The sequence below is a fragment of the Pleurodeles waltl genome, chromosome 4_1 (assembly GCF_031143425.1).
Source record: "Pleurodeles waltl isolate 20211129_DDA chromosome 4_1, aPleWal1.hap1.20221129, whole genome shotgun sequence".
NCBI lineage: Eukaryota > Metazoa > Chordata > Amphibia > Caudata > Salamandridae > Pleurodeles > Pleurodeles waltl.
The window spans coordinates 36,276,407-36,290,909 of NC_090442.1; the positions used below are offsets into that span (position 1 = coordinate 36,276,407).

At 51.9% G+C, this 14,503-nt stretch overlaps 1 protein-coding gene across 1 annotated transcript in view; it reads right to left on the minus strand.

Annotated features, from left to right (window-relative positions):
* The window catches only part of LOC138287331 (zinc finger protein 271-like), a 147,276-nt gene that overhangs the window by 68,542 nt on the left and 64,231 nt on the right, over window positions 1–14,503 (minus strand). The window contains exon 3 of the mRNA XM_069227685.1: window positions 12,643–12,655. Coding sequence (XP_069083786.1) covers window positions 12,643–12,655 — 13 coding nt within the window. The remainder of the gene's footprint in view (window positions 1–12,642; window positions 12,656–14,503) is intronic.

The window sequence follows — 14,503 nt, forward strand, 5'->3', positions numbered from 1 at the left end:
TATAGCACCAACACTTTTTATTCTGATGGTGTGAAGAGGATTTAGACCCACCCCCAGAAGAGTTTTGTGGGCGTGATGAAGACTCTTTTTTATCTTTGTCCCCACCCTTGTCATGAGACTTACCATCCTTCTTCTTGTCCTTGTCACCCTCTGTATCAGCTTTTCTGTTCACTCTTGTTCTGAGCTAATTGTCTGCCTTCTTTCCCAAATCTTGGGGAGAGGTCAGATCTGAGTCTACCAAGTACTGGTGCAACAAGTCAGACACACAGGGGGTCATTCCGACCCTGGCAGTCAAAGACCGCCAGGGCCGCGAATGACGGAAGCACTGCCAACAGGCTGGCAGTGCTTCCCTGCCCATTCTGACGCCGCGGACAGTGAAAAGTGCGACGGGTGCAACTGCACCTGTCGCACACCTGCAACACCGCCGGCTCCATTCGGAGCCGGCTTCAGTGTTGCAGGCCCCCTTCCCGCTGGGCCAGCGGGCCCTAACATTGTTAGCACCCGCTGGCCCAGCGGGAAGGTTGGAATGCCGCCAGCGGTTGGAGCGGTCAAATGGCGGTTCCCGCCAGGCGGGCGGCGACCGCAGCCCGCCGGGATCAGATTGACCCCCACAGTTATTCAAAATATGCTCTCTCAAAAGAAGATTATATAAGCCCTCATAGTTAGACACTTTGCTGCAATGTAACCAGCCTTCTAAAGCTTTGACAGAACAGTCCACAAAGTCAACCCAATCCTGTGAGACCTTGTTTCTGGTCTCCCTGAACTTGATTCTATGTTGTTTAGTGGTTAGACCAAACCCATCAAAGAGTGTAGTCTTAAGAACACTGTAGTTGTCTGAGTCTTCTTCTCTGACAGTGAGAAGTCTATCCCTCCCCTTGTCCGAAAAGGACAACTACAGAATAGCAGCCCACTGCCTTTGAGGGACCCTCTGAACTTTACAGGCCCTCTCAAGTGCAGCAAACCACTTATAGATGTCATTCCCCACCTTGCATGGGGGAACAATTTTGTGCACGTTTCTGGAATCATACTGCTGCTGCCACCATAGGGAACTAACCCTAACCCTAACCCTAACCCCAACCCCTGCCTTTCCCTTTCCACAGCCAAGGCCTCCCTATCTAGGACTAGCTGTTGCTGCAGCCTCAGCCTGGCCTCCTCCAGTCTCAGTTTCCTGACCTACCTATCTATGCAGTCATCTCCTGCAGTTGTGCTATTGAATCTCTCAGACACTGAGGTGACATGGGAATGGGCAGAGGTAGACATTTCCTTAACTTTTGTGACCCTAGTGACCCGACCTCTGGGTGTGAAGGGAGCCCTACCTGAGTGACTACCCCTCTCACAACCAGCCACACTAGTGGGTCTGCTAGATGCTAAATCTTTAGAAGAGCCCTCCCCTGAACCTGAAAGATGATTCTCAGATTCTTTGGGGCCAGAATCTCCCTCCTCCTCCTTGCTACCAGCATGTTCCTGGTCATCCTGAAGGAGGAAAATTAAATTCCTGTTGTGGTTCTTCCCCATATCTAGTTTCCTGCCTGTGCAAAGCCCCTACAATTTCTTGAAGGTCATTTCCATGAGGAGTACCCATGACTTCAGAGCTAGGCCCAGCAGTAGACATGATGTGTGTGTGTTAGGGTGGTGTAGGGAGAACCTAATCTACCTAACCTCTAGTCTCTAAGAAAGGAAAGTAAGAGACTAGTTCCTTGTTAATAGGTATATTGTATATACCTCTAGGTATAGAGTGGTCTTTCCTGTGGAAAGCACCGGGTAACAGAGTGATAAGGCAATTGCAAGTACTTATCCCACCGCTGCACCACCAATGTAGGGGGCTGGCCTGGTTTGTAGTGGGTACCTAAGGTACTTACACCTTATACCAGGTCCAGCTAACCCTTATTAGTGTAGTGTAGGAAGTGTCTAGAAGCCAGGCTCTCTAGAGGTAGCTGTAGCTGAACAGCCAAGGCTTATCTAGGATACATGCAAAGCTCATGTGATACCACTGTAGTCACACTGTACTCACACACATGAAAGAAAACACTCAGGGGGTCATTACAACCTCGGCGGTCTTTTAACAAGACCGCCGTGCAGAAGACCGCCAGTAGAGGCGGTTTGCCGTTCGGCGTATTATGACCGTTGGCTGCCCACCATCATTTTTCTGATGGAGAGCCGCCATCAGCCATACTTGGGGGCGGCGGGGAAGTGGAGGTTGCTCCACCTCCACCGCCACGCCAACAGAACACCGCCCAGCTAATCACGTCCTGTGATTCTGCGCAGCGGTGTTCTGTTGGCGGTGTGGTGTCGGCAGAGCTGCCCCCATGGCTCCCGTCCCCTCCCGGCGGATCGACGGAACAGGTAAGTCGATCGTCCGTTAGGGGAGAGGGGTGGGGGTGTTGTGTGTTGTGTGGGTGCATGGGGGTGTGCGTGTGTGTATGTAGGGGGTGTGTGAGTGCGTGTATGCTTGCGGGGGTGTTGCGTGTTTTTGTTGCGCCGCAGCAGCGTACTAGGGCCACTGCGACGCAACATGCAGGGAACGCGGCAGCCCGCGGGCAGACCGTGGAGAAAGCCGCGGCTCGGATTCAGGGTCGCGGCACACGCCGCAGCCCATTTCTCCGCCCGCCAGTTCCAGGACAGGCGCGGCAGGATAGAAGACCCCGAGTCAGGTCTCGATCCTTGCCGCGCTCAGCGCGTGCTGCACATTTATTTAATAAAGACACATCAGGGATTCCCCGGGGAACCCTCCTGGCCACCACTTACCTTTTACACAGCCAAAAGCCGTATGCATGCACATGGCTCATTTTTATGTATGCTTTTCCCCTTCCCAGCATGCTGTTCACTTCCTCTTTTCCCTGCATGCATTATTTCCCTTTTCTTAGGAGCATGTTTTCTATTCTAGTTCTGATCTTTTTCCCAAACCAAGATGGTGGTTTTACTACTTCCTGTTTTCCACTTCCTGTCTAGGGGTATATAAGGGGAATCTATCTTTCTTCTCATTGCGTTGCAACACTCCTGTGGTGGTTATCACGCTCCGGCTGGTTCCCTCTTGTGGAGCCAGCTGTTCTTGATCTGTCTTCCGTCTCCAGAATTCCTGAATTCCAGAATCTTAAGTCCTAACGTCCTTGTGTCCTCCTTCTGTTTCAGGGAGTTCCTGTTGGAGGTTTTTTACCCTTTTGGGGTTTTTCCTCTGGGACTCCTTCTGGAGGGCACAGACTGTAGTGGCTTACTATTGTCAAACAGCACCGTGGCTACCGGAAGGGGTCGCCCCTACCTCGGCCAGAGCAGGACTTGCAGGAACCGGGGCCACTCACCACCTCTCTCCAACCTCAACGGTAAGCCCAGGGTGAATCGTGACAGATTGCAACGCCCAAAACTCCAGTTGCAGTCCGGAACCATGGAGAGTCCAGTGATGAGTACAGAACCAACAAGCCAAACCCTGCTCCTGACTATACAACAACAGGCCCAAGAACTCGAACAGCTACATACCGAAAACACTGTCTACCGACAAGCCTTCGCCTCTAGAACCACTGATGTTCCTATGGTCTCCGCCACTACGCCTCGTTTCTCCGGGATCCTAACAAATTAAGAGAGTTCCTGGATGCCTTGACGGTCTATTTCGCATTCAGCCCCTCACAATTTATGCAAGACAAGACCAAGGTGGGGTATTTGATTAGCACCCTATCTGGCCCAGCTTTAGCATGGGCAACTCCTTTAGTGACAAGCAACGACCCTAGCTTGTCTAATTATTCCAGCTTTGTCACCTCCTTTAAGCAGATGTTTGAGCGCCCTGGACTTGAGTCTTCAGCAGAAGAAGCTCTCTGTGATATTCAACAAGGAAATCAGGACGTATTACAATACATCACTCGTTTCAGACAATTGGCAGCAGAGACTTCCTGGGTGGAACGTACCTTGGGGACCCTGTTTCGCAGGGGTCTCAGAGAGGACATTAAGGACGAACTGGTGCACTCTGCCAGAATAGAGAATCTTAAGGGGTTAATGGATCAGACCTTGACGATAGAATATGGGTTAAATGAGCGAAGAATGGAGAGAAAGAAGAGTCGCTTACCATCACACTCAGTGACGTACCGCACCCTTCCTCATCGTTCCGAGGAGGTTCGTCCTGAAACTAAGGGTGCTATCGATGAAGAGCCTATGCAAATCGATATGGCTCGAGGGCCATTATCATCTACTGAGCGAGAAAACAGACAATGGAAAGGACTTTGGGGGTGATTCTGACAGCGGCGGACGGCAGTCGCCGCCCGCCAAGCGGTTCCCGCCGAAAGACCGCTCCGCGGTCAAAAGACCGCGGCGGTCATTCTGGCTTTCCCACTGGGCTGGCGGGCGACCGCCGAAAGTCCGCCCGCCAGCCCAGCGGGAAACACCCTTCCCACGAGGAAGCCGGCTCAGAATGGAGCCGGCGGAGTGGGAAGGTGCGACGGGTGCAGTTGCACCCGTCGCGAATTTTAGTGTCTGCAAAGCAGACACTGAAATTCTTTGTGGGGCCCTCTTACGGGGGCCCCTGCAGTGCCCATGCCATTGGCATGGGCACTGCAGGGGCCCCACGACACCCCATACCTCCATCCTGTTCCTGGCGGGCGAACCGCCAGGAACAGGATGGCGGTATGGGCTGTCAGAATCCCCATGGCGGCGCAGCAAGCTGCGCCGCCATGGCGGATTCCCATGGGCAGCGGAAAGTCACCGGTACACCGCCGGCTTTCCGCTTCTGGCCGCGGCTGTACCGCCGCGGTCAGAATGCCCGGCGGAGCACCGCCAGCCTGTTGGCGGTGCTACCGCCAACCTCCGCCATGGCAGTAATTACCGCCAGGGTCAGAATGACCCCCTTTGTCTGTATTGTGGTGCTGCTGGTCATCTAATTCGCACATGTCCCGTCCGTCCAGCCAAGCCTTTGGGAAAAGCCAATTCCCATCCTCAGTGAGAAGGGTGAGGACGGGATATTGCAAAATACCTTCCATTTGTTCCTCAAGGGAGGAAGGAACTGCTCTTTTCCTTTTACCCGTTATCCTCCACTTAACTGATGGCCGGGAAGAAAGGGCTCTGGCCTTGCTGGACTGTGGAGCCAGTGGTATCTACCTAGATGAAGCATGGGCCAGGGAAAGACAGATTTTGCAAATACCTAAGGAAGAACCAGAACAAGTCCACACGGTGGATGGATCACTCTTGGCCTCAGGACCAGTACAGTATACCACCCCTACCCTATGTCTCCAATTCGGGAAACATCAAGAAAACCTTTCTTTTGATTTGATTTCTTCACCACATCACGTTATGATCCTGGGAATTCCATGGCTCACTCAACATAACCCTTACATTAACTGGGAAACAAGAACCATTTCTTTATCCTCTCACTTCTGCCAACACCACTGCTACTTAGCAGGAGACTATTGGTCCCCAAAGAGTCTCTTAACGGCACCCCCTAAGGTGGGATGTTCTATTAACGTCCTACAGGGAGTACCCAGACATATCAAGAATATGCCGATGTATTCCAGAAACCAAAAAGACCTGAACTGCCACCCCATAGAGAATACGATTGCGCCATTCCTTTAGAACCAGACGCCGTGGTTCCTTTTGGGCGAATGTACTCTCTAACAGAACCTGAGAAGCAGATCCTCAAGGAATACCTAGAGGAGAACATACAGAGTGGATTGATTGCTCCCTCCTCTTCACCTGCTGGGACTCCTCTCTTCTTTGTGCCAAAGAAGACGAAAGACTTGCGTTCCTGTATTGATTTTAGAGGATTAAACAAGATCACTACTAAGGATCGGTACCCGCTACCTCTTACTAAGGACATCTTAGAAGCTGTCAGAGGGGCAAAGAGATTCACCAAGTTGGATCTTAGAGGAGCATACCATCTTTTAAGGATAAAGGAAGGGGATGAGTGGAAGACCGCCTTCAGAATACCTTTCGGTCACTATGAATACCGAGTAATGCCATTTGGGCTCACCAATACCCCCTCCATTTTTCAAAGATTCATGGACTCTATTTTTTCCGATCTTCTACAGCAAACAGTGGTTGTTTATCTAGATGACATTTTAATATTTTCTGTCCACCCAGAACAACATACTAAACATGTTCTCCAAGTCCTAGAGAGACTCAGACAACACCATTTATTCTGCAAACCAGAAAAATGCGAGTTTGATCGAACAGAGGTAAAATACTTGGGATATTGCATTAACCAAACCGGGGTTGCCATGGATTCAGATAAGGTTCAAGCTATACTGGATTGGCCGTCCCCCTCTTCCATCAAAGAAACTCAGTGTTTTTTGGGAATGGACATTTTCTATTGACAATTTATAGTGGACTTTGCCCAGAGAACCAGTTATATTACTCAAACCCTTAAAAAAGACAATCTAAGGAAGGGTTTTTGTTGGACACAAGACGCAGAGTTGGCTTTTCAAGAATTAAAGAAAGCCTTCATTCAAGCTCCCATTTTACGGCACCCAGACACCAACAAACAGTTCATCGTTGTCACAGACGCCTCCGAAAGAGCCATAGGGGCTGCCTCACTACAGAAACAAGACGATGATGAGTTAGAGCACCCTGTATTCTACCTTTCACACATATTATCAGATTCAGAGCGGAATTATTCAGTGTTATAACGAGAGTTACTCGCCTTGAAGACCGCATGCACGGAATGGAGCCACTTCCTGATGGGCTCGAAAGAACCCTTTGAAGCCCGGACAGATCACCGAAACTTACAATGCTTGAGAAACTTTCAGTGTCAGAATAGCCGGCAGGCTCGATGGGCTTTCTTTTTAAGTCAATATGATTTTTACATCACATACATCCCTGGTTCTCAGAATATCTTGGCCGATGCCTTGTCTCGGCGTTACCCTGAGTGTAGCGATTCTCCTGTACAGAACCTATTCGAAAGGAACAAGATCATTGGTTTAGTACAGACATTTCTAGACCAAGTCCGAATATTCCCATCTGGAAACTACAGAGATGAACAAGTTGCACCCGCAACTTCATATAGATCAAGGATACTATTACCATAACAAAGCCCTGTTCTTACCCACTAAGTTAGTCCAGACAGAAGCCCTACGTATGTGCCACGATTCCCCCATCGCAGGTCGTCGTGGAATGAAAGCTACCCAAGAGCTTCTGCTTCACTCCTTCTGGTGGCCCACTCTCAAGGCGGATACTGAAGACTGTGTGTCATCCTGTCCCATATGTGCACAAGCCAAGACACCCCGTACTAAACCAGTAGGATTACTTCGCCCACTACCTGTTCCCCCAGGTCCATGGCACACTATCTCCACTGATTTTATGTGCTCTTTACCCTCTTCAGTTGGAAATCGAGTAGTAATGGTGACCGTTGATTCCTTCACTAAGATGGCACATTTCACGGCGTTAAGAAAACTACCAACGGCAAAGGAACTAAGCCAAATCTTTACACAGGAGATCTTCCGGCTTCATGGACTACCTCAGGTCATTATCTCAGATCGGGGTCCTCAATATATCTCTCGGTTCTGGAAACAATTCTGTAAGACCCTGGGAATAGAAGTGGCCTTGTCATCAGGGTTCCATCCTCAAACTAATGGACAGACGGAACGACTAAATCAAGGCCTCGAACAATATTTACGCAGCTTCTGCAATGCTACGCAGAGTAACTGGTCTACCTATTTACGACTTGCAGAATTCTCCTACAACAACTCAATACACAGTGCCTTGAAAGTTTCCCCTTTCTATGGGTCTTACGGTTTCCATCCTAAGGCTTTTCCAATTCCTCTGAAAGATACTTCCAATCTTCCTGCCATCTCCTCATATGTTCGGCAACTACGGGGTGTCCAACGTGTTATCCATTCTAACCTTGTAGCCACTAAGTCACACATGAAAAGGATGGCTGATAAAAAGCGTTGTGAGGCTCCACAGTATCAGGTCCACGATAAGGTTTGGCTTTCCTCTAGATTTTTGCCTCTCCGACTTACCCAGAACAAATGTATATCTCGTTATTATGGTCCATTCCTGATTCTCCAGAAGATCAATCCGGTGTCTGTGCGTCTTCGTCTGCCCCAGACTTGGAAAATACATCCTGTGTTCCATGTCTCACAACTCAAACCTTACCTTCCTGATCCTTTTCACAGACAATTCTCCTGTCCTCCCCCTCTGCTGACTGATAATGTACCCGAATACGAGGTCCAGGAAATCTGTGACTCTCGGTTTTTCCATTGGCGCCTCCAATATCTTGTTCATTGGAAGGGCTACCCTATGAGTGAGTGTTCCTGGGAAGATGCCCTTTCAGTTCATGCCCCTCTTTTGGTCTGTTGTTTTTTCCGACTTTTTCCTCACAAGCCTGGGCCTTGGGGGGGGGACCTAATGTTGCGCTGCGGCAGCGTACTAGGGCCGCTGCGGCGCAACATGCAGGGACTGCGGCAGACCGCGGAGAAAGCCGCGGCTCGGATTCAGGGTCGCGGCCCACACCGCAGCCCATTTCTTCAGCCGCCAGATACAGGACAGGCACGGCAGGATAGAAGACCCCGAGTCGGGTCTCGATCCTTGCCGCGCTCGGCGCGCTCAGCGCGCGCTGCACATTTAATTAATTAAGACACATCAGGGATTCCCCGGGGAACCCTCCTTGCCACCACTTACCTTTTACACAGCCAAAAGCCGTATGCATGCACATGGCTCATTTTTATGTATGCTTTTCCCCTTCCCAGCATGCTGTTCACTTCCTCTTTTCCCTGCATGCATTATTTCCCTTTTCTTAGGAGCATGTTTTCTATTCTAGTTCTGATCTTTTTCCCAAACCAAGATGGTGGTTTTACTACTTCCTGTTTTCCACTTCCTGTCTAGGGGTATATAAGGGGAATCTATCTTTCTTCTCATTGCGTTGCAACACTCCTGTGGTGGTAGTCACGCTCCGGCTGGTTTCCTCTTGTGGTGCCAGCTGTTCTTGATCTGTCTTCCGTCTCCAGAATTCCTGAATTCTAGAATCTTAAGTCCTAACGTCCTTGCGTCCTCCTTCTGTTTCAGGGAGTTCCTGTTGGAGTTTTTTTTACCCTTTTGGGGTTTTTCCTCTGGGACTCCTTCTGGAGGGCACGGACTGTAGTGGCTTACTATTGTCAAACAGCACCGTGGCTACCGGAAGAGGTCGCCCCTACTTCGGCCAGAGCAGGACTTGCAGGAACCGGGGCCGCTCACCACCTCTCTCCAACCTCGACAGTAAGCCCAGGGTGAATCGTGACAGTTTTGGGAATGAGTGCGTGTATGTCTGTGGGTATGTCTGTATGGATGTGTGCGTGTATGTTTGAATGTGGGTGTACGTGTCTGACTGTGTGTGTGGATGTTAGCATGTATGTCGGTGTGTGCGTGTGTATGTTGTGTTGGTGGTGCCTGTGTGCGTGTCGAGTGTGTATGTGTAAGGTAATGTCGGGGGTCGGGGTGGGGAGGGGGGCCCTGCCCCCTTTGAGGGGTGGCAGGGGTGGTGGGGGTGTAGGGGAGGGAGTTGGGGTGGGGGTGGGTTGTGGGGGAGACCCCTATCAGTGCCAGGGAACGAATTCCCTGGCACTGATAGGGCTTACCGCCATGGATTTCATGGCGGTTCCTACCGCTGGAAATCCACGGCGGTAAGCCGGGTCAAAATACCGGCGGCGGTATTGTGACGCCCGCTGGGCTGGAGACCCAGGTCTCCAGCCCAGCGGTCGTCTCCGCCCAAACGGAGAACCGGCGGATGACCATGGCGGTAACCGCCATGGTCATGATTCCACAAAGTAAGACTGCCAGCCTGTTGGCGGTCTTACCGCCGGTTTAACACCGACCGCCAGGGTTGTAATGACCCCCTCAGTGTTGTAAAGGTACTTTATTTTAGTGACACAATTACAAAAAATACATTAGAGGACATACTCCCTTAGGAGGTAAGTAATACACTAATTATATACACTAGTATGCAGAAACAGTGCAAATAGTGAAAATCACAATAGTTAGAAATGGGCCTGGGGAAACACAAACCACATATTAAAAAAGTGGAATGCGAAAGGTCAGGTTCCCACCTAGGCAAGTGTAGTGTGTAGAGGGGCGCTGGGAGTATTAGAAAACACCAAAGGTAAGTAATAGAACCAACCCCAGAGCCCAGGAAAGCAGGAGTAAATCCGAGTAACTTTCCTAGAGCACACAGAAACACCAGAAAGAAGATATTGCAAGAACCAGAAGAGACTGCAAGACACCAACAACGGATTCCTGGACCTGAAGACCTGTGGAAGAAGAGGACCAAGTCCAAGAAGCACAGATGAGTCCAGGAAGAACACGAGCCCCTACCGACCTGGATGAAGGTGCAAAAGAAGAACCACAGATGAGGAAGAACAGTCAGTACTGCACCCAAGAAGAAGGATTCGGGCTACTGGCTGGTGCAGATGATGTCCCAAGCTGGATGAATGATTGCAGTCTGGTTTGCGTCGCTGGAGTCCGACAACAAGCCTTGGCACATGCAAATCGCCGCTAGCAGAAAATGGCGCTGCCCGGGACCAGGAACGACCATGTGGACTGTACCCAGGATGGGGAATCAGATGGGGATCTCAGCAACTCAGATCAGGCAGCATGCACAGGAGTCCCACAACATAGGGACAAAGGAGGTGCAAAAGGAGGCCCACGCAGCACTACTACAAAGGCTCCCATGCCACTGAAGAACCACTCAGGAAGATGTGCGTTGCAGGATAGAGTGCTGGGGGCTGGAGCTGCACGGTGCACGAAGAACTTTGTGGAAGGATACCAACAACTGGCAACTGCAAAACATGCGGTGTGCGGGGGTACTGTCTTGCATGGGAAGGCAGGATCTTACCTCCACCAGAGTTGGAAAGTTGGACGTCTGGACCATCGGGACCACTTCAGTCCACCACCCGTGATGCAGGATCCACGTAGCTGAGCAAGAGAGGGGATCCACGCAGCCGGTCGTCAATGCAGAGAGGTACCTGCTGAAGCAGGGGAGTGACTCCTTCACCCCAAGGGAGATTACTTCGCTCTTCTGGTGCAGGCTGAAGACAGGCTGTCCTCTGAGGATGCACAACCGGGAAACAGTTGAAGTTGCTGGCAGGAGCTTAAGATACAATGTTGCAGAAGTTGTCTTTGCTTCTTTGTTGCAGTTTGTAGAGGTCCTCGAGGGTCCAGATGCAGTTTCTTTGGTGAGAAGGTGAAGTAAAGGATGAAGAGGAGTCCTGCTGGAGTCGTGCAATCCGAATCTGAGGAAAGACCCAGAGGAGAGACCCTAAATAGCCCTGAAAGGGGGATTGATCACCTAAACAGGTAAGCACCTCTCAGGCAAAGGCTCTGATGTCGCCTGCTGGCACTGGCCACTCAGATGCTCCAAGAGTTCCCTACCAACTTGGAATTCAACATGGCAAAACCCAGGGATGATCTTAGCGGCACATTGTCTGCGGAGGATAGCACATCAGTCCTTAGCATTAGTAGTGCTCCTGGTGAACATGGTTTAACAACTATACCAAAGTGTCCCCAAAGGGAATATAAAAAGAGTGGAGCAGGGGGGCGTGGCTTGAGCGTCAAGATGGCGGCCGCACCTTAAAGGTGCTCTGGACCCCTCCGTCATCCGCTCAAGAAACGTGCATTAACGGCCCTCCCCGGAGGAGAAAGGAGACGGCGGAAGGTCAGGGCAGCCCCTGGGACGTCCGATCTGCGTCCCGGGTCCACGGGCCCAAAGGGAACCAAAAAACTAATGGAGCGCTCCGCACTCAAAATGGCGGACGCTCCAAACGCATGAAAGGCGGCCGGCAGATTGGCGATGATTGGGGCCACGGCGGCCTGCCTGAAAGGAAGGGGAACTGCAGAGACAGCGCGTGGGACCGATAACACCTGGTCCGCGCTGCAAACCCGGCAAAACTGAGCGCGGGCGGCGCTGAGGCTGGGGTGAGTCCGACGGCCCGGCGAGCACCAGGGAGCGCCCCGAAGAACGATGACGGGTCGCGGTGGCCTCCCTGCTCCTTCCTCCCCTCGCGCTGGTGAGTGACTGCTGCCCCTGGCCCCATCGATCCAGGCACCTTCTGGAGGACACAGCGTAGACGACGCCGGGGCCCTGAGAGAAGGAGGGAGCGATTTATTCTCCCCCCGTGACTAATAACCTTTGGTCGCCGGGAGCCCCGGGACCTGGGGGTGTGAGGTGAATGAGGAGGGGAACAGGCCTTAATGGGGATGCTGGTGTGAAGAGAGACGGAGGTCCCTGTGGCCAAAGGTGAAGAGTGTTCCCCCCCCCCCAATCTGTACCACGAGAAAGGAATCACAGCCAAGGCACATCAGCAGAGGTGGGCACACCGGCAGAAGTGGGCATTCCGGCAGAAATTGATGGCCCCAAAAGGCAATTAAAATGCACAAAGATAGACAAACCCGCCCCGCCGCAGCGCAGACGTGCATCAACCAATTTGCCACGGGCCCCAGTGGAGCCCCGAAAGATGACCGAAGGGCAGAGAGTGGCGAGGGGAGGCAGGCCGGGAACAGTGACCTGGCGGCTATCCTTCAAGCAATACAATCATCCCAAGAAGCGGTGGAAGGCAAAATTGGAGAAGTGAGGGTGGATGTAGCCCTGGTACGCCAAGACCTTCGTAATGAAACAGCGAGGATTGCGGAAACGGAGTCCAGAATCTCCACGGTGGAAGACGATCTGGCGGCCCTCAAAACACAGGTATCAACACTAACAACTCGGACAGCAGACCTATACAGAAGGGCTGAAGATGCCGAAAACAGATCCCGCCGCAACAACCTCAGAATTGTGGGACTGCCCGAAAACACCGCCGCCTCCTCCCTGGCCATATTCCTGGAGGACTGGTTCAGATCCTGGTTGCCCCGGGATCTTCTGACACCCTGGTTTGCGATTGAGCGGGCACATCGGGCCCTGCAGGCTAGACCCCCCCCGGGCTCTCCACTGAGGCCAGTGATCCTTAGACTTTTCAACTTCAGAGACAGAGATGCGATACTCCAAGCGGCAAGATCAAAAGGAGACCTGCACTGTGATGGAACCAAAGTCATGGTGTTCCCAGACTATACCAAAGACATTCAAATGCAACGCCGCTCGTTTACAGAAGTTAAACAAAAGCTGAGGGCGATGGAGGTGCCGTACCGCCTTCTCTTCCCGGCCAAACTAAGGTCGGTTCACAACAATAAGACCTACTTCTTTGAATCCCCCGACCAGGCTTGGAAATGGCTAACCGAAGAGGTCCCGATGGGCCTTGATGGGGAGGAGCGGCGGCTGGCACTCACTGTCCAGCAGAGGAACAACCAGCCGGGACGACCGGGGTGGTCCCGCCGGAGAACTCGCTCCAGAAGGCGCAAGGAGAGGGGAGAATCGATCTCAGGCTCCCCAAGAGGATCCGCGGAGGAGACAACCCAGGGGCCTGGGGTAGAGGAGAGACCGAGAGACGCGGGAGGGGACCGGCGACCCGGAGACTCTGGGGAACTGCTCCTTGGAGCAGCAGAAGACACTGACCTCTCACGAAGCCCAGTGTTGTGAGTCCTCCTCCGGAGAGGGGAAAGTTGGGCCAGGAGGGCCAGAGACCAAAACGAGGTCACGACGCTTATGTTCAAGCGTAACAAAACTTAACACTTCTTAATCCACAAGTATGGAGGGGTCCACCATAGCTCAGACACTAAAAGTTATCAGCTCATTATGTTTGGGAATGAGCTGTTGGTATTGGGCGACAGATGCTTCTGGGGGGAAGTATGGGGTGGGAAGGGAGTTGGGGGACATGTTTGGTTCTACCCAGCCAACAGGCTGTTGTTATTGTTCTTTACAGTTAATGTAGGTCTAGGGTCTCCACTACCGGCTGGAAATAATAGTAGTAGGTCACTCCGACAAAGAAAGCACACAGGCTGGGCTGAATTCTGTCAGCACGGATGCGCACGGAAAGAACCGAGGGAGAGATCAATGAGGTCAGTTTATGGATGGGCAAGGGGGGAGGAATGGGGACGACTCACATAATATCATGGAACGTCAACGGGTTCCTTGATAAGATAAAAAGGTCAGCAGTGCTCGCTTACATTCACAGATATAAACCCAACATACTCCTGATGCAGGAGACACATCTCATAGGGAATAAATGCCCCTTCTTAGCCCGTAAGGGGTTCGACAGGGTATTCCACGCAGGGTTTATGAGAGGCTCAAGAGGGGTCGCAGTATTGCTGCATCACTCACTACCTCGGGTAGTGAGACGAGAATGGAGAGACCCGCAAGGGAGATATGTGGCGATCTCAGGTGCGGTAGAGGGCCAGACAATGAACATTGTGAGCGCTTATGCTCCCCCGAACATGGTGCATAAGACTCTAGGAGATCTGACAAGACTATTAGCGGAGCTGCCCCCTGGGAACACGGTGATAGGGGGCGACTTCAACGCAGTCCCAAACCCAGGGCTGGACACGAGTGGGGGACCCTCAGCCCATAGACAGGCCTTGGCCACTAGTTTGGAAGGATGGATGACATCAACGGGGCTTTGTGATGCTTGGAGGGCGTGGCACCCTAGACGCAAACAATTCATGCATAGTTCGGCAGCCCACAGCACACAATCCA